At 43.6% G+C, this 23831-nt stretch overlaps 1 protein-coding gene across 4 annotated transcripts in view; it reads left to right on the top strand.

Annotated features, from left to right (window-relative positions):
* Positions 1 to 23831, top strand: part of ERG (ETS transcription factor ERG) — a 414806-nt gene that overhangs the window by 370355 nt on the left and 20620 nt on the right. For 2 of the 4 annotated variants that reach the window (XM_056559657.1, XM_056559653.1), the window contains exons 1-3: positions 3588 to 3846; positions 7041 to 7258; positions 18803 to 18954. In XM_056559657.1, the coding sequence (XP_056415632.1) occupies positions 3802 to 3846; positions 7041 to 7258; positions 18803 to 18954 (415 nt within the window). In that variant the 5' untranslated portion in view covers positions 3588 to 3801. Of the gene's footprint in view, positions 1 to 3587; positions 3847 to 7040; positions 7259 to 18802; positions 18955 to 23831 lie in introns of those variants that run through there. The other 2 variants (XM_056559655.1, XM_056559656.1) reach the window with 1 other exon arrangement.

Genomic DNA, 23831 nt, shown 5'->3' with positions numbered 1-23831 from the left:
CAGTGCTCTCTGCTGACATCTCATGTCCATTTTAGGAACAGTCCAGAGTAAAAGGAAATCCCCATAGCAAACATATGCTGTTCTGGACAGTTCCTAAAATGGACAGAGATGTCAGCAGAGAGCACTGTGCTCGGGATGTCAGCAGAGAGCTCTGTGTTTCAAAAAGAAAAGAATTTCCGCTCTAGTATTCAGCAGCTAATAATTACAGGAAGGATTAAGATTTTTTAATAGAAGTAATTTACAAATCCGTTTAACTTTCTGGCACCAGTTGATTTAAAAAAAAAAAGTTTTTCACCGGAGTACCCCTTTAACAAAAACACTTATATTTATTTATTTATATAGATAAAACTCAACATATGTATTTGTGTATATGTCTATATGTTATTCAAGCATAAAATCCGAAAAACTGGAGATATATAAACTTGGTCACGTTACTTATATGTCATCTAAAAATATAGTAGAGTTTACAGAAGTCCCAATAACGCCAATCTCCATCTCTGCTGCCCAAGGGTATGTTCCCACTGGGCAATTCCCACATAATTACGCGATCGGAATTACACAAGCAGAATTGCGCGCAGTGAACGTTAACATCAGTGTGAACGAGTCTTCTGCGAGACCCGTTCACACTGAAGAATTTCGGCAGTGGACAATTCCGCCACCGAAATATATCTGCGCAAAGAAAGAACTTGGAGCAGGGCCGCGCAGTTCTACCGCTAAAGTATTTCGGAGGCGGCCGCCAGATGAAATTTCTCAATGTGAACATAACCTAACGCGATCGGGAGATGTAAGTCTATGAGACTTCCTGTACATCACCTGATCGCATTACTCTCAGGCTGCTGAGATTGACCGGGACTTTTAAACATCCTCATGGTTAAGTATAATTTAACTGTCTGGCAGACAGGTGCAGAGAATAGTTAGTGAGGGGACAGTGGTGGAGAGAAGATTTATTGGGGGCTGAGAAAAGAGTGAGGGGGGCATCGGTGCAGGGAAGGGAGAGGGGATGGGACAGGCGCGGGAGAGAAGACATGTTGTCGGCTGAGAGGACAGTGAGGAGGGAGAGTATACATCAGTGCGGAAGAAGAGAGAGGGCATGGCCGTGCTGCTGCTGTGAGGAGTGCAGGAGAGATGAACAACCTATCACTGCTGGGGCTTCAGAAGACTGGGAAAGCTGGGTGTCACACAGATGCATGCCACCTTGCTTCCCTAGCTTCCCAAAGAGCTCCAATAGGGTTGCTTTACCAGACAGATCTTCTCTTCTGGAGACTGTAAAAGCTGGGTGGCAGGCAGTATACAGCACATGGCTAACAGGGCTCCCCAAGCTTTCCCAGTCTTGTGAAGAGATAACGTGTCTGGTGAAACCGTGCTGGAGACATGAATAGACGTTCAGATGTTAAACTGGGGATCTCCCGATTCTGCAAAACTACAACTCCCAGCATACCCGGACAGCCAACGGCTGTCCGGGCATGCTGAGAGTTGTAGTTTTGCAACAGCTTCAGGATCCACAGTTTATAGACCACTGTTCCATAGACTATAAAAGAGTAAAGACAATAACAACAGTAAAATTCCAGATAAGGGAAAATTCTGGATTCTCAGACCACCATACAGGTGTATGTATTCTATTTTTTCTATCCAGCCTAGACCGGCACTACGTTGTATTTGTATACACTCTATGCAGCTGCTGATATATTTGTATACATCTATATAAAATGTCACAGATGGAAAACAACTGAAATGACTTCTTCAGTGCAACAAACTTTATCTGAACTTGTGTTTTATGAATGGTTTTCGGCCAATGGCTGTTCGGATATGCTGAGAGTAGTAATTTTGCAACAGCTTCAGGTCCACAGTTTGGAGACCACAGTACTATAGGCTATAATAGCGTAAAGGGAAAAACAAAGGTAACGCTTCTTTAATTTGGCATAAATGGGACCAGATAAGTACCGTAAATATTCTGGATTCTCAGACCACTGTAGAGATGTATACATTCTATATGTTCTATTCATCCTAGACCGGCCGGACATTGTTTTTGAATACACTATATACATCTGCTGATGTATTTGTAGACATGTATATAACAGGTCACAGATTGGAAAAAAATGACTTCTTCAGGGCAGAAAATGTTGTTTAAACTTGTGTTTTATAAATGTTTTCAGCCAACGGTTGTCCGGGCATGCTGGGAGTTGTAGTTTTGCAACAGCTGGAGGTCCACATTTTGGAGACCACTGTTCTATAGACTATAATAAAGGCAATAACAACAGTGAAGTTCCAGATAAATAAAATTCTAGATTCTCAGACCAACATAGAGTTGTATGTATTCTAGATTCTCCATCCAGCCTAGACCGGCAGTATGTATATTTATAGACACTGTATGCAGCTGCTGATATATATATTTGTATACATCTATATAAAATGTAACAGATGGAAAAACAAAAATGACTTCTTCAGTGCAAAAAACATTATCTGAACGTGTGTTTTACAAATGGTTTTCAACCAACGGTTGTCCTGGCATGCTGGGAGTTGTAGTTTTGCAACAGCTGGAAGTCCACAGTTTCGAGACCACTGTTTTATAGACTATAATTAAGGCAATAACAACAGTAAAGTTCCAGATAAATAAATATTCTGGATTCTCTATGCAGCCTAGACCGGCAGAATGTGTATTTGTAGACACTCTATGCAGCTGCTGATATAAATTTGTATACATTTATATAAAATGTCACAGATGGAAAAACAAAAATGACTTCTTCAGTGCAAAAAACATTATCTGAACTTGTGTTTTATAAATGGTTTTCAACCAACGGTGGTCCTGGCATGCTGGGAGTTGTAGTTTTGCAACAGCTGGAAGTCCACAGTTTCGAGACCACTGTTTTATAGACTATAATGAAGGCAATAACAAAAATAAAGTTCCAGATAAATAAATATTCTGGATTCTCTATCCAGCCTAGACCGGCAGTATGTGTTTTTGTAGACACTGTATGCAGCTGCTTAAATAAATTTGTATACATCTATATAAAATGTCACAGATGAAAAAATGTAAATTAATTCTTCAGTGCAAAGAACGTTATCTGAACTCGTGTTTTATAAATGGTTTTCAACCAACGGTGGTCCTGGCATGCTGGGAGTTGTAGTTTTGCAACAGCTGGATGTCCACAGTTTCGAGACCACCATTTTATAGGCTATAATAAAGGCAATAACAACAGTAAAGTTCCAGATAAATAAATATTCTGTATTCTCTATCCAGCCTAGACCGGCAGTATGTGTATTTGTAGACACTCTATGCAGCTGCTGATATACATTTGTATACATTTATATAAAATGTCACAGATGGAAAAACAAAAATGACTTCTTCAGTGCAGAAAATGTTATCTGGACTTGTGTTTTATGAATGGTTTTTCTTGACAAACGATTAAAGAGGAAAGGCCGAAAGGAAGTAAAACAGGAAGTAGCAATGTTGTGCCTTAGATTAAACAGGGCCGACACTCCTTCTGTGGACGTGTCAATCACCCGAGGATCCACACACACACATGCCCCATTGCGGTTACACAATATCTTCACAAAACAATAGGGACAAACCCTCCGAGAAGTATGGACACATCTCTGTGTCTCTAAGAGAAACCACTGCTGGTCCACCAGCATCTGACCGGCAAGGAGATTGGACCACAACACCTTGGGACACCATGACGTCTACTATTCACTAGACCTGGGGACTTAACTTTTTTCTTTTTCTTTTTTTTTGGAACATTTTTTAACCAAAAGGACCTAGAAGGAAACTATGACAATTTGGTTATCATCAACCCTGGAAAGATGTTGCAAACACAGTTCATTTCGCCGTACGAGGACTACCCCCCTGTAAGTCTCACATAGTCTTCTCATCATTGGTGTCCGGTCTCTTCTAGACAGTCAGGTTGACTTTGTATTAGGGTCAGGGGAGTGTAGACTCCAGAGCAGAAATCAAAGTGAGCCCCCAAGTTCCCAACCACACCCCCTCCCCCCGGTGAGTCAAGTCCTCAAACCCTCAGCCCACAAGGGACAGAGCGGTCGGGTCGCATTTTTTTTGTTTTCTTTTGCAAGGACGAACTCATCTCTGCTACATTTTTGTTTTGTTACCTAATTTGTTGTCTGATGGACATTGTCCCGTTGTGTCACACAGTAATAATAATAATAATTGTAGTAGTAGGAAGCCAGAAAACCACAAATATTACTAGATCTTCTCTTACCTTCTGTATAATTGTTTCATTTATGTTGCACAAAAAGTTGTTAGTATTACATAAAGACAATAATGTATTATTATAATTATTATATTCTCTTCCTGTCGGTTCATTTTCTGAATATGTAGAGGTGCAAAATATTTTATTCATGAGTTGTAGCTTCGCACATCAGGAGGGCCGCAGTTTGGAGACCACTGATCTAGATTGTGGATATTTACATATCTATCTATCTCATATCTATTTATCTATCTCATATCTATCTCATATATATACATCAATCTCATATCTATCTATCTCATATCTATCTATCTCTCTCATATCTATCTATCTATCTCATATCTATCTATCTCATATCTATCTATCTCATATCTATCTATCTCATATCTATCTATCTCATATCTATCTATCTATCTATCTCATATATATACATCTATCTCATATCTATCTATCTATCTCATATCTATCTATCTCTCTCATATCTATCTATCTATCTCATATCTATCTATCTCATATCTATCTATTACCTCCTAGCTATCTATCTATCTCATATCTATTTATCTATCTCATATCTATCTATCTATCTATCTCATATATATACATCTATCTCATATCTATCTATCTATCTATCTCATATCTTTCTATCTATCTCACATCTATCTATCTATCTCATATCTATCTATCTTTCTATCTCATCTCATATCTATCTACCTATCTATCTAATATCTATCTATCTCATATATATATATATCATATCATATCTATCTATCTATCTATCTATCTAATATCTATATTATATCTATCTATCTAATATCTATATTATATATTTCTTCCTATCTATGTAATATCTATATATCTATTTATCTATATATCTCATATCTATCTCATATCTATCTATCTATCTCATATCTATCTATCTCATACATATATATATATATATATATATATATATGTATATCATATCTATCTATCTATCTATCTATCTCTCATATCTATCTATCTATATATGTCATATCTATCTATCTATCTATCTATCTATCTATCTATCTATCTATCTATATATCTCTCATATCTATCTATCTATCTATGTCATATCTATCTATCTAATATCTATATTATATCTATCTATCTAATATCTATATTATATATATATCTTCCTATCTATGTAATATCTATATTATATCTATGTCATATATATCTGTAAAAAAAACAAAAAAACAATCCAAAAATAAGGCAGCACCACACACACACATCTATCTGACTTAATCCCTACCTGTATAGTGCAGATAGTATGGTGCACAAATGCAAACGTTGGAAATACTGAAGCAATGCAGAAGTCTTACAAAACATACAAAATGTGTTTATTCACATTTACTTACAGCTGATACATTACCTTTTTGATATGGATGAGTAAACACATTTTGTCCATTTTGTAACCCTTTTATAGTGCTTCAGTATTCCCAGCTTTTATCTATTTTCCTGTCTATCTGTCTATGTATCTATATCTAATAATTTTTGTATGCTAAGATGTTGATGTTTTCCTTGTAGAAGGTTTCATGTATGTGATAGAAAACAATAGAATATAACAGTAGTTGTATTATTTATCATGACTGTTATACCAATAAGAATTGTAACCATTATCTGTAGGTCATCTCTTATCATTACAACCTGTCTTTATTCTGGCGCCTGGTGATCAGCTGATCGCTACACATATAAAAACCCTTAGCCTTATGGAATTATAATATTACATGCTGGCCATACAAATAAACAGTCATCCATATAATATATTCTGTTTTCATAGAGGCTCATAGAGGGGCATCTTTTGTGCCACCTACTATAACTTTTATATACCCATGTACCAGGGGCGTAACTATTGGGAGTTCAGAGGTTTCAGTTGGAGCCTGAGGAGGCCGAAAAGATCATTCCTATATCAGGAGACCAGTACTATAAGTGAAGCATTATAGTTGGGGGCCCTGTTATTAATTTTGCACTGGGGCCCCCAACGTCATCAAGGTTATGCCACTGCATGTACCCTACCCAAAAGGGCACTGGTCTCCAAACTATAGACCTCTAGATGTTGCAAATCTACTACTTTCAGCATGCCCGGACAGCCAACGGTTTATAGATGACGTCTTTTATGACATCACTGTATATACAATGACCCATAGAGATTTGTGGACCACTCATTGACTTGATTGTTGTTATGGACATCTTCCTCCCTTTAAGAACTTAACTTTATACCGTGTTCATACAAAATTTTTTATTTAGGTGGGATTTTCTTTTATTCCCATAGGATTTGTCTACTTCCGATTATAGACGACGTCTTTTATGACATCGCTGTATATACAATGACCCATAAACATTTGTGGATCACTCATTGACTTGATTGTTATTGTGGACATCTTCCTACCCTTTAGAACTGAACTTTATACCGGGTTCATACAAAAAATGTTATTTAGATGGGATAATTTTTTTTGTATTCCCATTGGATTTGCCTACTTCTTGACCGGACACTTCCTTGTTCTTCTTCCAGGTTCCTTCAGATGCATTTTTTGGAATCAAATCACCCAATATTTTTGCTTACAGCTGCTATTTGCGGCATCTGAAGAACATTTCAGTAAAGTTGGCAAAAACATTGTGTTTTTTTTTTGGTCATTTATATTTAACGTTTTTATTAATTTTTTTTTTTTTGGCACATTATCAGCTCTCATCCCGGCTGCTACTTATAGTTCCTCAGATTGTGATAAATACACGTAAACCTTGTCTTATCTCCATCAGAAGACGTCTTGCATTCTTTCTGTAGAACATAAATCATATGTTTCCTTTGTTTGTTTACAGGAAGCGTTATCAGTGGTAAGCGACGATCAATCGTTATTCGAGTGCGCCTACGGAACGCCCCACCTCCCCAAGGCGGAGATGACGGCTTCATCCTCCAGTGAGTATGGGCAAACCTCAAAGATGAGTCCACGGGTCCCGCAGCAAGACTGGCTAACACAACCCCCATCCAGAGTCACCATCAAGATGGAGTGTAACCCCAGTCAGATTAATGGATCCAGGTACTACTACTAAGACACTTTCTTCCACTAAGATGTTGAAAGTTCAAATTCTGCTGTTTCATAAAAGGCTTAGAACACTACCAGAAAACAATTTTTATTAGGAAACTCTTCAGTGATCAGAAGTGATCTGTGGGGGATACTTACAATAAGTGCTCAGTTTCCCTACAGCACCACCGCAGGAGAAGTGAAGTATTACAATGTTTCCATTATATTCAGTGGTCCTCCACAGCAGAAGACACTCTCTATAGCTGTTCTCCACTCTAGCTAATTTATGAGGGCCCAAAACTGTTGCAAAACTACAACTCCTGAGATACTACTTGTAGTTTCACAACAGGCACAGGGGTTGAGAAACACTGATATAGAAAATGAAAATGAGCTGCCTTCGCAATTTCTATGAACGTTGTCAACCAGAGTTGGATAATTCAGGAAAGTTAAATTGGCCTATTAATACAGAAAGGGAAATATGTACAGTAAAGCACTTGTGTAGGGGAGTAGCCATGGGGGGGGGGGGGGTTCAGAGCTTGTAGTCTCAGCAGAGCCCTGGTGCTTGGGGGTCCCACAGTTCCTTCTGTTCATTTTAGTTGGGGCCCTGGGGCCAGAAACTTTTTAACCTACTAATGACCCATGATGACTTTAACAAGATATGGAGTGGGCTGAGGAGATGTCAATATTCACCATCATTGACCTGTCACTTTTTTTCCCTAAATGGCATTTAGGTGGTTATCTCATAATTGGCCACACTGTCATGTCTCCAATTGACACCCCAATAATGTAAAATCTGGGGGGTGATTGTTTGCCATGGCTACCATGAAAAATATAGTATTACAACCAGTTTTACAAACAGGCAGGCTATAATAATAGATCACAGATCTGACAGTATACTGCAATAGTATTGCAGTGTACTGTACAAGCAATCAGCAAATCCCTTAGGGCAGTGGTTACAACCTAAATCCTCAAGGCCCACCAACATTCCAGGTTTTTATAAGTTACTCCATAAATATAGGAATAGAATAAGGAAAAATTCTAATTCTGGACTGTGGTTGAGGACTGGGTTGGGGACCTCAGCCTTAGGGGACAGAGTAATCCCCTGAGTTGTCTGGTTTGGGTTTGTGTCACGATGCCGGCTGGCAGGTAGTGGATCCTCTGTGCCAGAGAGGGATGGCGAGGACCGCGCTAGTGGACCGGTTCTAAGCCACTACTGGTTTTCACCAGAGCCCGCCGCAAGGCGGGATGGTCTTGCTGCGGCGGTAGTGACCAGGTCGTATCCACTAGCAACGGCTCACCTCTCTGGCTGCTGAAGATAGGCGAGGTACAAGGGAGTAGGCAGAAGCAAAGTCGGACGTAGCAGAAGGTCGGGGGCAGGCGGCAAGGTTCGTAGTCAGGGGAGATAGCAGAAGTTCTGGTACACAGGCTTTAAACACACAAAACGCTTTCACTAGGCACAAGGGCAACAAGATCCGGCAAGGAAGTGCATGGGAGGAGGATAGATATAGTCAGGGACCAGGTGGAAGCCAATTAAGCTAATTGGGCCAGGCACCAATCATTGGTGCACTGGCCCTTTAAGTCTCAGGGAGCTGGCGCGCGCGCGCCCTAGAGAGCGGAGCCACGCGCGCCAGCACATGACAGCAGGGGACGGGAACGGGTAAGTGACCTGGGATGCGATTCGCGAGCGGGCGCGTCCCGCTGTGCGAATCGCATCCCCAACGGCCATGACAGAGCAGCGCTCCCGGTCAGCGGGACTGACCGGGGAGCTGCAGGGAGAAAGACGCCGTGAGCGCTCCGGGGAGGAGCGGGGGCCCGGAGCGCTAGGCGTAACAGTACCCCCCCCGTTAGGTCTCCCCTTCTCTTTATCCGGTAACTGCCTCCCCTGGGATGAGGACACCGGGAAAGGATGGAGGGATTCCTCAACGGCAGGCAGAACAGCAGGAGTAGGAATGGGGAGAGAGGGCAGAGGGCGAGACCTGGCACGGGGCAGTGTGACACCAGGACGAGGGCCATGAGGGGACACAGGGGCTTGCCTGATGGGACTGGGAGGGGGGGAGAGGCATTTCCTGTGGCAGGCAGAGTCCTTAATGACCTTAGGGGGACCGGATACAGGAGGAACCACAGGGTCACGGCAGGGAGTACTGGGAACCGGTTGAAGGCAGTCCTTGGAACAAGAGGGACCCCAACTCTTGATCTCCCCAGTGGACCAATCCAGGGTTGGGGAATGGTGTTGAAGCCAGGGTAGTCCAAGGAGAACTTCAGAAGTGCAATTAGGAAGGACAAAAAATACAATTTCCTCGTGATGAGGTCCGATGCACATTAGGAGGGGCTCCGTGCGGAAACGCACGGTGCAATCCAACCTGGCTCCGTTGACCGCGGAAATGTGGAGTGGCTTGACAAGACGGGTCACCGGGATGCGGAATTTATTCACTAAGGACTCCCGAATAAAATTCCCAGAAGCTCCAGAGTCCAGGCAGGCCACGGCTGAGAGGGAAGAGCTGGCTGAAGTAGAAATCCGAACAGGCACCGTGAGACGTGGAGAAGCCGACTTAGCATCAAGAGAGGCCACACCCACGAGAGCTGGGTGCGAGCGTGCGTTTCCCAGACGTGGAGGACGGATTGGGCAATCCACCAAAAAATGTTCAGTACTGGCACAGTACAGACAAAGATTCTCTTCCTTACGGCGATTCCTCTCTTCCAGGGTCAGGCGAGACCGATCCACTTGCATGGCCTCCTCGGCGGGAGGCCTAGGCGCAGATTGCAGTGGAGACTGTGGGAGAGGTGTCCAGAGATCTAAGTCTTTTTCCTGGCGGAGCTCTTGATGCCTCTCAGAAAAACGCATGTCAATGCGAGTGGCTAGATGAATGAGTTCATGCAGGTTAGCAGGAGTCTCTCGTGCGGCCAGAACATCTTTAATGTTGCTGGATAGGCCTTTTTTAAAGGTCGCGCAGAGAGCCTCATTATTCCAGGATAGTTCAGAAGCAAGAGTACGGAATTGTATGGCGTACTCGCCAACGGAGGAATTACCCTGGACCAGGTTCAGCAGGGCAGTCTCAGCAGAAGAGGCTCGGGCAGGTTCCTCAAAGACACTTCGAATTTCCGAGAAGAAGGAGTGTACAGAGGCAGTGACGGGGTCATTGCGGTCCCAGAGCGTTGTGGCCCATGACAGAGCTTTTCCAGACAGAAGGCTGACTACGAAAGCCACCTTAGACCTTTCAGTAGGAAACTGGTCCGACATCATCTCCAAGTGCAGGGAACATTGCGAAAGAAAGCCACGGCAAAACTTAGAGTCCCCATTAAATTTGTCCGGCAAGGACAGGCGGAGGCTAGGAGTGGCCACTCGCTGCGGAAGGGGTGCAGGAGCTGGCGGAGGAGATGGTTGTTGCTGCTGTAGCTGTGACTGTACTTGCTGTAGTTGTGACTGGAGTTGCTGTGTCATGGTGGTCAAGTACGACAGCTGGTGATCTTGTTGGGCGATCTGACGAGCTTGCTGGGCGACCAGCGTAGGGAGGTCAGCGACAACTGGCAGAGGAACTTCAGCGGGATCCATGGCCGGATCTACTGTCACGATGCCGGCTGGCAGGTAGTGGATCCTCTGTGCCAGAGAGGGATGGCGAGGGCCGCGCTAGTGGACCGGTTCTAAGCCACTACTGGTTTTCACCAGAGCCCGCCGCAAGGCGGGATGGTCTTGCTGCGGCGGTAGTGACCAGGTCGTATCCACTAGCAACGGCTCACCTCTCTGGCTGCTGAAGATAGGCGAGGTACAAGGGAGTAGGCAGAAGCAAAGTCGGACGTAGCAGAAGGTCGGGGGCAGGCGGCAAGGTTCGTAGTCAGGGGAGATAGCAGAAGTTCTGGTACACAGGCTTTAAACACACAAAACGCTTTCACTAGGCACAAGGGCAACAAGATCCGGCAAGGAAGTGCATGGGAGGAGGATAGATATAGTCAGGGACCAGGTGGAAGCCAATTAAGCTAATTGGGCCAGGCACCAATCATTGGTGCACTGGCCCTTTAAGTCTCAGGGAGCTGGCGCGCGCGCGCCCTAGAGAGCGGAGCCGCGCGCGCCAGCACATGACAGCAGGGGACGGGAACGGGTAAGTGACCTGGGATGCGATTCGCGAGCGGGCGCGTCCCGCTGTGCGAATCGCATCCCCAACGGCCATGACAGAGCAGCGCTCCTGGTCAGCGGGACTGACCGGGGAGCTGCAGGGAGAAAGACGCCGTGAGCGCTCCGGGGAGGAGCGGGGGCCCGGAGCGCTAGGCGTAACAGTTTGTACTGTTTTCCTATGAGATGAGTGGCACCAGATGTATCAGGCAGCCACTTATCCTCTTCTGAAATAACAGGGACTCTTTAGGCCGATCATATGTATATTACAGAATAAGGGAACAGTCCATCAACTCTATAGAAACCAACATCATCCTGTCTACAGCCCCAAAACCTTGGACAATTCCTTATTTGTTAGATGACGTTAGATGTGGGATTCAATTTCAACTAAATGATCCCATTGGGAAAACTATTATATATAGGCTACATAAGGTTTAGATGTTTTATTATGTTAGAGCTACACAGAGTCTCCATGGCAACAGAGCACACGATGTACAAGTCCCTTCATCAGAATCTCTCAGTAGTGCAGCCTCAGGCTTTTGGTTGTAACATAATGTCACCAGAATCCCTCAGTAGTGCAGCTTCAGGCTTCCAGTTACATAGTTACATAGTTAGTATGGTTGAAAAAAGACATACGTCCATCAAGTCCAACCAGGGAATTGAAGGGAAGGGTGTAAGGGGATAAGGGAAAGGGATGTAGTTTTATATTTCTTCATAAGCTTTAATGTTATTTTGTTCCAGGAATGTATCTAATCCCGTTTTAAAGCTGTTAATTGTTCCTGCTGTGACCAGTTCCTGAGGTAGACTGTTCCATAAGTTCACAGTTCTCATGGTAAAGAAGGCGTGTCGCCCCTTGAGACTAAACCTTTTCTTCTCCAGACGGAGGGAGTGCCCCCTCGTCCTTTGGGGGGGTTTAACCTGGAACAGTTTTTCTCCATATTTTTTGTATGGGCCATTTATATACTTATATACGTTTATTGGTAAAGTGCGAGCTGATCAGCTACCACCGGACCATCCTCCCAGAACCAACGCACGGCAGGTGTATGGCAGCACCGAATGCAGAAACAAGGAAGAAATGCCAGCGAGGTAAAGCGGATCCCAGATTTATTAAATGGATAAAAACAGGAACGGTGAATACAGGGTTACGCGTTTCAGGCGTGTAACAGGACGCCCTTAGTATGACTAAGGGCGTCCTGTTACACGCCTGAAACGCGTAACCCTGTATTCACCGTTCCTGTTTTTATCCATTTAATAAATCTGGGATCCGCTTTACCTCGCTGGCATTTCTTCCTTGTATATACGTTTATCATATCCCCCCTTAAACGTCTCTTCTCAAGACTAAACAATTGTAACTCCTTTAATCGCTCCTCATAGCTAAGATGTTCCATGCCCCATATTAGTTTAGTCGCGCGTCTTTGCACCCTTTCCAGCTCCACAGGCCATACCAATGCTTTATAAAGGGGGAGTATTATGTCCCTGTCCCTCGAGTCCATGCCTCTTTTTATACATGACAATATCCTGCCGGCTTTGGAAGCAGCAGCCTGACATTGCATGCTATTCTGTAGTCTGTGATCTACAAGTCACCCAGATCCTTCTCTACCAGTGACTCTGCCAGTTTAATCCCCCCCTAAGACATACGATGCATGCATTTGTAGTTGCAGTTGTAACAATGTCATCAGAATCCCTCAGTAGTGCAGCCTCAGGCTTTTCGCTGTAATGTGATGTCATCAGAATTTCTAAGTACAGCAGCCACAGGCTTTCTGCTGCAACATGATATAATTAAAATCACTCAGTAGTGCAGCCTTAGGCTTTAGGCTGTAACATAATATCATCAGAATCTCTCAGTAGGGCAGCCTCAAGCTTTTGGTTGTAACATGATATCATCAGAATCTCTCAGTAGTGCAGCCTCAGGCTTTCTACTGTAGCATGATATCAGTAAAATCTCTCAGTAGTGCAGTCTCAGGCTTTTGGTTGTAATATAATGTCACCAGAATCCCTCAGTAGTGCAGCTTCAGGCTTTCGGTTGTAACATGTCATCAGAATCCCTCAGTAGTGTAGCCTCAGGCTTTCTGCTGCAACATGATATGATTAAAATCTCTCAGTAGTGCAGCCTTAGGCTTTAGGCTGTAACATAATGTCATCAGAATCTCTCAGTAGGGCAGCCTCAAGCTTTTGGTTGTAACATGATATAATCAGAATCTCTCAGTAGTGCAACCTCAGGCTTTCTACTGTAGCATGATATCAGTAAAATCTCTCAGTAGTACAGCTTCAGGCTTTTGGTTGTAACATAATGTCACCAGAATCCCTCAGTACTAGTGCAGCTTCAGGCTTCCGGTTGTAACAATGTCATCAGAATCCCTCAGTAGTGCAGCCTCAAGCTTTTCGCTGTAATGTGATGTCATCAGAATTTCTAAGTAGGGCAACCTCAGGCTTTCTGATGCAACATGATATAACTAAAATCTCTCAGTAGTGCAGCCTTAGGCTTTTGGTTGTAACATGATGTCATCAGAATCTCTCAGTATGGCAGCCTCAGGCTTTTGGCTACACGATGATGTGTTTAGAACATCTCAGTAGTTCAGCTTCAGGCTTTTGACTGTTCCATAATGTCATCAGAATCTCAGTAGGGCAGCCTCAGGCTTTTGACTGTTCCATAATGTCATCAGAATCTCAGTAGGGCAGCCTCAGGCTTTTGACTGTTCCATAATGTCATCAGAATCTCAGTATGGCAGCCTCAGGCTTTTGGTTGTAACATGATGTCATCAGAATTTCTCAGTAGGGCAGCCTCAGGCTTTTGGCTGCACCATGATGTGTTTAGAGCATCTCAGTAGTTCAGTTTCAGGCTTTTGACTGTTCCATAATGTCATCAGCATCTCAGTAGGGCAGCCTCAGGCTTTTGAAAGTGACATGATGTCATCAGAATCTTTCAGTAGTGCAGCCTCAGGCTTTTGAAAGTAACATGATGTCATCAGAATCTCCCGGTAGGGCAGCCTCAGGCTTTTGAAAGTGACATGATGTCATCAGAATCTTTCAGTGGTGCAGCCTCAGGCTTTGGGCCTGTAACTTCAATCCATTATATCTCAATGAAGATATTAAAAAAAACATTTCCGCTTTTTTTAAAAATTTGCAGTAAGGAGACTTGTTACATTTCTTTCTTGCCCTTCTCCTTTACACATTTTCCCTTCTCTTCAGCATTCCCGTCTGTGACCAGGCATTTATTATGTCTACTTACCCGCCGGCTGTAACATCAACACTGGAGTGGAAAAGGTGCCGGGAATAGGAATGTTTTCCTGCTTTGATCTGGGTTTAGTAGTTTTATTTAGCAGGGGGTGTAGTTACATGCCCGTCCTTGGCAGTCACCTTGGATTTGATGTGGTGGTAAGGAGAGCGGGCCGGGCTGCTGCGTGCCAGCAAACTCTGTTTAATTTAAAGTAAAAAAAAAATAAAAAAAATAAAAAATCTCGAAATATCTTAAAAGAAAACATTTTTTCTATATGAAAGTAAGTAATAAGTCAGAGTAAAGCCTGGGAGGGAGCTGTGTACACCGAATACTGAGAGTGATGCTCCATTCATCATGTAGTGATGTCGTAAATTCCCTCTTTCATAACATTATACTTCGTTTTTTCACTTGCGGCATTTACTATGTTATGGCCTCTGATAACTCACCAGATCGGAGCAGTACACTTCAACCTGAGGCTGTCCAGCTGTTGCAAAACTACAACTCCCAGCATGCCCTGACAGCCGAAGGCTGTCAGGGCATGCTGGGAGTTGTAGTTTTGCAACAGCTGGAGAACCACAGGTTAAAGGGGTACTCCGGTGGGGAAAAAAACTTTTTTTTTAAATCAACTGGTGCCAGAAAGTTGTAAATGACTTCTATTTGAAAATCTTTCAGTACTTAACAGCTGCTGTATGCTCCACAGGAAGTTCTTTTAGTTCTTTTCTTTTTTCAATTTCCTTTCTGTCTGACCACAGTGCTCTCTGCTGACACCTCTGTCCATGTCAGGAACTGTCCAGAGTAGGAGCAAATCCCCATAGCAAACCTATCCTGCCCCGGACCGTTCTTGATACGGACAGAGGTGTCAGCAGAGAGCACTGTGGTCAGACAGAAAAGAGAAGAAGTTCCTCTTTAGTACACAGCAGCTAATAAGTACTGGAAGGATTAAGATTTTTAAATAGAAGTAATTTACAAATCTTTTCAACTTTGTGGCACCAGTTGATTTAAAAAAAATATATATATATTTCCACCGGAGTGATGTGCATGCTCCATTCATCATGTAGTGATGTTGTAAATTCCCTCTTTCATAACATTATACTTCGTTTTTTCACGTGCGGCATTTACTATGTTATGGCCTCTGATAACTAACCAGATCGGAGCAGTACACTTCAACCTGTGGCTGTCCAGCTGTTGCAAAACTACAACTCCCAGCATGCCCTGACAGCCGAAGGCTGTCAGGGCATGCTGGGAGTTGTAGTTTTGCAACAGCTGGAGAACCACAGGTTAAAAGGGTACTCCGGTGAGGATTTTTAATTTTTTTTTTTAATCAACTGGTGCCAGAAAGTTAAACAGATTTGGAAATTACTTCTATTTAAAAAATCTTTCAGTACTTAACAGCTGCTGTATGCTCCACAGGAAGTTCTTTTAGTTCTTTTCATTTTTGAATTTCCTTTCTGTCTGACCACAGTGCTCTCTGCTGACACCTCTGTCCATGTCAGGAACTGTCCAGAGTAGGAGCAAATCCCCATAGCAAACCTATCCTGCCCCGGACCGTTCTTGATACGGACAGAGGTGTCAGCAGAGAGCACTGTTGTTAGACAGAAAAGAGAAGAAGTTCCTCTTTAGTATAAAGCAGCTAATAAGTACTGAAAGGATTAAGATTTTTAAATAGACGTAATCTACAAATCTGTTTAACTTTGTGGCACCAGCTGATTTAAAAAAATAAATATTTCCACCGGAGTACCCCTTTAAAGAAGAACAATTCCTTAGTTTTTTCTTAGGTCTGTGTTTCCCAACAAGGGTGCCTCCAGCCACTGCAAGACTATAACTCTCAGCATGCCCTGACAGCCAAAGTGCTTTACTCGTGTATCTTCGGCGCTCCTGTAGAAATGAATGGAGCTCATGCCGTCTTAAAGGGGTACTCCACTGGAAAACATTTTCTTTTAAATCAACTGGAGCCAGAATGTTAAACAGATTTGTAAATTACTTCTATTTAAAAAATCTTTCCGTACTTAACAGCTGCTGTATGCTCCACAGGAAGTTCTTTTCTTTTTTTCAATTTCCTTTCTGTCTGACCACAGTGCTCTCTGCTGACACCTCTGTGCATGTCAGGAACTGTCCAGAGTAGGAGCAAATCCCCATAGCAAACCTATCCTGCCCCGGACCGTTCTTGATACGGACAGAAGTGTCAGCAGAGAGCACTGTTGTTAGACAGAAAAGAGAAGAAGTTCCTCTTTAGTATAAAGCAGCTAATAAGTACTGGAAGGATTAAGATTTTTAAATAGAACTAATTAACAAATCTTTTTAACTTTGTGGTACCAGCTGATTTAAGAATAAAAAAAATTGTTTCCCACCAGAGTACCCCTTTAAAGAAGGACAATTCCTTAGTTTTTTCTTAGGTCTGTGTTTCCCAACAAGGGTGCCTCCAGCCACTGCAAGACTATAACTCCCAGCATGCCCTGACAGCCAATGTGCTTTACTCGTGTATCTTCGGCGCTCCTGTAGAAATGAATGGAGCTCATGCCGTCTTAAAGGGGTACTCCACTGGAAAACATTTTCTTTTAAATCAACTGGTGCCAGAAAGTTAAACAGATTTGTAAATGACTTCTATTTAAAAAAAAATCCCAATCCCTCCAGTACTTAGCAGCTGCTATGCGTGGAGTTCTTTTCTTTTTGAATTTCCTTTCTGTCTGACCACAAGTGCTCTCTGTTGACACCACTGTCCATGTCAGGAACTGTCCAGAGCAGGAGAGGTTTGCTATGGTGATTTGCTTCTACTCTGGACAGTCCCTGACATGGACAGAGGTGTCAGCAGAGAGCACTGTGGTCAGACAGAAAGGAAATTCAAAAATGAAAAGAACTTCATCTGTAGTATTCAGCGGCTGATAAGTACTGGAAGGATTAAGATTTTTAAATTGAAGTAATTTACAAATCTGTATAACTTTCTGACACCCTTTAATTAGAAAAAAAAATGTTTTCCAGTGGAGTACCCTTTTAAGCACACCCTCTGGAGATGGCGGGGGTCCCAGCTGTCAGATAGGTCCTATGGAAAGGGGACAAGTTATTTTTCACTGGAAAACCCCTTGAAGTGCCAGCATCATTGACTATATTGTGCTGTAAAGCAGCCTGCAAATAACAGTGTGTTATAGATCGCCATCTACAGGTTATTGACGATATGGCAGCTATTGTTCTTTATTTGTAATGGTTCTCTGGTATTCATATATAGGTTACGTTACTTTGCTGTTTACTTTCACAAAAGTTCCTTTACCCCAGCCAAATCTCTGGAACAGGTGCTCTTAGTTTAACCTGTATTTAATGTTTAAAGTTCAGTTTGGAGACCACTGCAATAGGGCATGGTGATATAGGTTGTCATAATGACACATTCTTTCCACTATCTTAGCCTAATGCATATATATGAGAGGTACGGTTTATAGACGACGTCTTTTATGAGAGTTTGTGTAATTGATCGCCATCTACAGGTTATTGACGATATGGCAGCTATTGTTCTTTATTTGTAATGGTTCTCTGGTATTCATATATAGGTTACGTTACTTTGCTGTTCACTTTCACAAAAGTTTCTTTACCCCAGCCAAATCTCTGGAACAGGGGCTTTTAGTTTAGCCTGCATTTTACCTCTGACACATTCAACCAAATATATGCAATATACGTAGAGATGTAGTTGATGCAGCGGCATGGTACTGCACCTATCCAGTGCGCTGCTGTCACACCGACACCTCATGTATACATGAATGACAATACATACACTGTAATATTGGAGTCACCGCTCACCACATTTGGCAAGTCAGACACACTACATCCAACCCCATAAATGTACAGTGCCAGGCTATCTTTGTGCGGCCCATAGAGGTGAATGGCAATGTGCATGTTCAACCGCCTCTCCATAACAACAGGGAGGACTCTTGTGATGACGAGGTCCTAGCAGTTGGACCCCTACTGATCAGATGTTTATCCTCTATCTTGAGGTGTCTGTTTTTTCGGCAAACCAATTTTCTGCTTCGCAATATTTAGACACTATATGGCACACCATAAGGTGGATGTCCATAGAAGACCCCACACTAAGCACAGTACAATTAAGACATTCCTTGATCTGGTGACTAACGATTCAGTATAAACATATACTACTCAAATTATTGTCTTATTTTGTAACATCTTGGTAATGAACATAAAGAATCAATTGCGGTATTGCTCTTGTAAAACATACTATATTGATTTTTATTTCCAGGAATTCCCCAGATGACTGCAGCATGGCAAAAGGGGGCAAAATGGGCAGTGGATCCGAGCCTATAGGAATCAACTACGGCAGCTACATAGAAGAAAAACATATCCCACCCCCCAATATGACAACCAATGAACGAAGAGTAATTGTGCCAGCCGGTAAGTCTCCTCAGAAAGGTTATAAGTTCCTCATTGACTATCACCAACAGAAAGGAATCCCTTGCTCTAAAAATGGGTGGAATTGGTCTTGATCTCTACCCAATAATTTATACTCATCTTGAGGTGGCCAAGTTTGACTATCACCCCAAGCTTATATTTCAGTAGTAAAGGTTACTCAACAGACTCTATGTAAAATCCTTTCCTAGCATTGTTTACATCCATTGTGGCCCATTGTTTAGTATTATACCATCTCTGTAGAGGCTAAGGTGGTGCCAACCTGGTCCTCTCTCAATAGCCAAACCCAAAGCAATACCTTGATAGCTGACTATGCTAACATTGGTGTTGCTTACACGCCCACCCCCACCCACCCCATGATCTCCAGCTCAATAGTATGACCAAAGTCTTTGGCAGGTACTAAAATTACAGCTAGTGTTTCATGGAAAAGCAGCTTTGTGAAGAATCAAGATAGAAGAATATCAAAGTATTTGTAGGGGATGGAGAAGTAATTGGAGTTCCCACTTCCACCATCAGTACCAGCACTTCTTCAGAAGAGTTCAGAATTAAGAATTCAAGGTCTGTTTACAAAAATGACCTAAGATGTTGACTTTTTGAGTCCAGAAGTTATACAGGTCTTAAAGGCGTACTCCGCTCCTAGACATCTTATCCCCTATCTAAAGGATAGGGGATAAGATGTCTGATCGCGGGGGTCCTGCCGCTGGAAACCCTCGCAATCTCTCAGCTGTATGGAGCTAAGTTTGCTCTGTGGCTGATGAATCACGATACAGGGGCCAGAGTATTGTGACGTCCCGCCCCACCCCCTCAGTGCAAGTCTATGGGAGGGGGAGGCGTCACAAAGAGGCGGAGCCGTGACGTCACGATACTCCGGCCCCTGTATCGTGAGTCATCAGCCATGGAGCAAACTTAGCTCCTTCCAGCTGATGACTTTGGGGGCTGCAGGAGAGATTTCCTATCCTTTGGATAGGAGATAAAATGCCTAGGGGTGGAGTACCCCTTTAATCTCCAAGCCATGGATAGTTTCCACACCATGAATCCACTCCAGGATCTCCTTAATCACTGGAGAATATATGCTAAAGTTGTCCATCTCCTGCCCCCAGGACTGATCGTCTTTTTTCGATGTTTTCTACCGTATTTTTGCTGTATAAGACGCACTTTTTCTTCCCCAAAACTGGGGGGAAAAGTTGGTGCGTCTTATACGGCGAATACACCCCTATCGCGGCGGTCCCTGCGGCCATCAATGGCCGGGACCCGTGGCTAATACAGGACATCACCGATCGCGGTGATGCCCTGTATTAACCCTTCAGACGCGGCGGTCCCGAACAGCCCGACTGAATAGCCGGGTTAGTGCTTACAGGACACCGGGAGGGACCTTACCTGCCTCCTCGGTGTCTTCTCCGTTCAGGGATCCCCTGTATGGCCGGCGCTCTCCTTCCTCGTCGTCGCGTACGTGCGTCGGCGTGCGTAATGACGTGATGGCGGCGACGGAGAGCAAGGATACCCGGCCGGCAGCAGAGACGTTCCGGAGCAACAGGGACGCGGCGACAGCGATGGAGCGACATCCAGGGCAGCGGTGACGGGTCCGGAGAGGCGGGGACACGTGAGTATTACCTCCTATGCAGTGGTCTTCAATCTGCGGACCTCCAGATGTTGCAAAACTACAACTCCCAGCATGGCCGGACAGCCGTTGGCTGTCCGGGCATGCTGGGAGTTGTAGTTTTGCAACATCTGGAGGTCTGCAGGTTGAAGACCACTATTGGGTTCAAAATCTTTATTTTTTTAGATTTTGCACCTATAAATTGGGTGCGTCTTATACGCCGGAGCGTCCTATAGGGCGAAAAATACAGTACATAACATGTCCTTCATTACCTTTTCTATTGGTTCCAGATATCCCAGGAAGAGTGGTGCGAAATTATCAACTAGCTTCCAGTAGAGTCAAAGTTGGTCATCTTATAGAGTCAAAGTTGGTCATCTTGCTCCACTAATCGTTGGTTATCTTGAACCAAGAGGAAAGATAAGGAAGGCTTCATCTGTATTTCTTCTGAAATTTAACAAGAAGAAAAAGTACAGGGACTGGCCATATAAACCACCAGTCACCATCCAGCTGTCTTTACTCTACAATTGACCATTCAACCATGACTAGTGTTGAGCACCAATATTCGAAATGCTAATTTTTACCGCGAATATTGGCACTTCGAGATTTTGTGAATATTTTGAATATAGTGATATATATTCGTAATGACGAATATTTGTTATTTATGTGAATATTCGCAAATATGAAAATATTTGCGAATATCGGCACTTCCACTCAGAGGACACTGATCCCTCCCTTCTTTTAGGTAAAAGATATAATCGCGCATGCTCATGATTCAAATTTCATTACGAGTTTTCGTATAGAAAAAAAACAAACATAGCGAATATTCGAATTTCAAGAATATAGGCCGAATATTCGTCCATATATTTGCAAAATATGGCGAATTCAAATATGGCCGCTGCCGCTCATCACTAACCATGACGATAAGAATGGCTTAAAAAAAAATTCTATTTTCTCAGTACACATCCTTTTGGCCCCACAACCCCCTTCTGAGTTCAATTAGATTATTTTTTGTAACCAAAAACAAACAAAAAATATGAAATATGTTTTCATTCAACCGATTCTGCCATGTCAAAAACATTGAGCTCATGGACTCGAGTGTAAACAAATATTTTTGGAATCGATTGTTTTTCAGCTGATCTGCAGACACTTTGGCAGGGAAAGGGCCGCAACGTGAATTCCTATAACCTTCAGTCTTTTTGGATTCGTCTTAGGCTGGGCGTTGCCTATGGCACATTTTCTTGGCTAGACTTTTTGTATAGCGTTCTCCAGCCAGCCAGCGTTCCATTAATTATCATAAAGGTTAATTGGATGTCACAAAACAGAAGAAATCCAACCCGCGGCCCTTCCAGGCCTCTTACATTCCCTTGTACCCTTGGAGGTTTTCAACAGCAGGTTAGAAGTATTTATTTTCTGATGAAAATCGGACGTTTTTTGATGAATGTTCTAGAATTTTGGGCGCAGCGAGGCAGCTGTCCCACATCCAGGTGTTTTTAAATTTCTGTTCCTTCGCTGCCTCAGCAAAGGACTGGATCGGCGGCAAAGCCAAGCACATACTTTCCTGAATAGCTAATTGTGTAGATTGTCTTTAAAGTTTGGAGACTGTGTAAATACATCGCACTAATCATTACGGGGCTGCAGAAGAAATATTATGAACCTTGGCAGCCGGGAAGTTTGTCCAAATCGTAAATAGCACTTGAAGTTTTAAGAGGTTGAAGTAATAGAACAAGTTCTTTTGCTTCTTCAATACAGTTATATAATATACTAACACCATAAGAAGTATATAAAAAGTTGTAGCGTAGCCAATGTCAGTGATCTTACAAGCTAAATGGAAACTTCTTAAAAACCAGACTCCTCACATGATCCCAGATGCACCCTTTTCTACATAGTCTAGAGCTTTCTAAAATCCATGGTCCATGTCTTCTCCTCAGGTTGTGGTCACACCTAGGCCCTGAAGGCTAAAGCTTTCCAAAAGGTTCTTCTGCATTATGAGTAGACAGGTATTATTCATGACCTGTGATAGTTAAGGAACCCTTTGTTAAAAGGAAGAAGATTCATGTTACCGTATTTTTCGCCATATAAGACTCTCCGGCATATAAGACGCACCCAATTTTAAAGGAGGAAAATCTAGAAAAAAAAGATTCTGAACCAAATACAATGTAAAGTATAGGACAGCGATCTTTAACCTGCGGACCTCCAGATGTTGCAAAATTACTACTCCCAGCATGCCCAGACAGCCGTTGGCTGTCTGGGCATGCCAGGAGTTGTAGTTTTGCAACATCTTGAGGTCATCAGGTTGAAGACCACTAATATAGGAGGTAATACTCACATGTCCCTGCCACTCCGGACCCGTCACCGCTCGTCCCCGCTGCCTTGGATGTCGCCCTCCATCGCTGTCGCCACGTCCCCGGGGCATCCCCGTCGCTCCAGAACATCTCTGCTGCCCGGTATCCTCGCTCTCCGTCACTGCCATCACGTTGCTACACACGCCGCTACGCACGCCGCTCCTATTGGATGAGGGAGCGGCGTGCGTGATGACGACGAAGGAGAGCGCCGGCCATGCAGGGGATCCCGGCCCAGAGCAGACGCCGAGGAGGCAGGTAAGGTACCTCCCGGTGTCCTGTAAGCTGTTGGGGATGCCGCGATTTAACTGCGGCGGTCCCGAACAGCCAGACTGAGCTGCCGGGTTAGTGTCACTTTCGCTTCAGACGCGGCGGTCAGCTTTGATCGCCGCGTCTGAAGGGTTAATACAGGGCATCACCGCGATCGGTGATGTCCTGTATTCGCGGGTCCCGGCCGTTGATGGCTGCAGGGACCGCCGCGATAGGGGTGTATTCGCCGTATGAGACGCAACAACTTTTCCCCCCCAGTTTTGGGGAAGAAAAAGTGCGTCTTATACGGCAAAAAATACGGTATGTCTTTTTTTTCTACCAAATATAACATTTGTACATGGGTGAATCGATGCTGTAAAAAAGCTTTTCTGTGCAGCAGACTGCCCTCTGTCCCTCTCTGCAATAGGACGCTGATGTGACTGGCGGCAAGATGGCTGCCTAATATATAGGGCTGTGACATAACAGGGGTGGCTGGCTGCTGATAGGCTGCATGCTGCATGTGATTCAGGGTCATCCCACCTACCCTATTTCCCGCCTTCCCAGGATTCCTTGCCCCATGTCCTGACATGTGGAGCCACCATCTTAGATGCCCTGGAGCCTGGACCACACTTGGAGTTTAATGAAGCGATTCATGTGATCGAATCGCGTCGATATTC

Source organism: Hyla sarda, chromosome 2 (genome assembly GCF_029499605.1).
Source record: "Hyla sarda isolate aHylSar1 chromosome 2, aHylSar1.hap1, whole genome shotgun sequence".
Taxonomy (NCBI): domain Eukaryota; kingdom Metazoa; phylum Chordata; class Amphibia; order Anura; family Hylidae; genus Hyla; species Hyla sarda.
The sequence above is the reverse complement of the archived record's forward strand: the minus strand, read 5'-3'. Positions and strand labels throughout refer to the sequence as shown.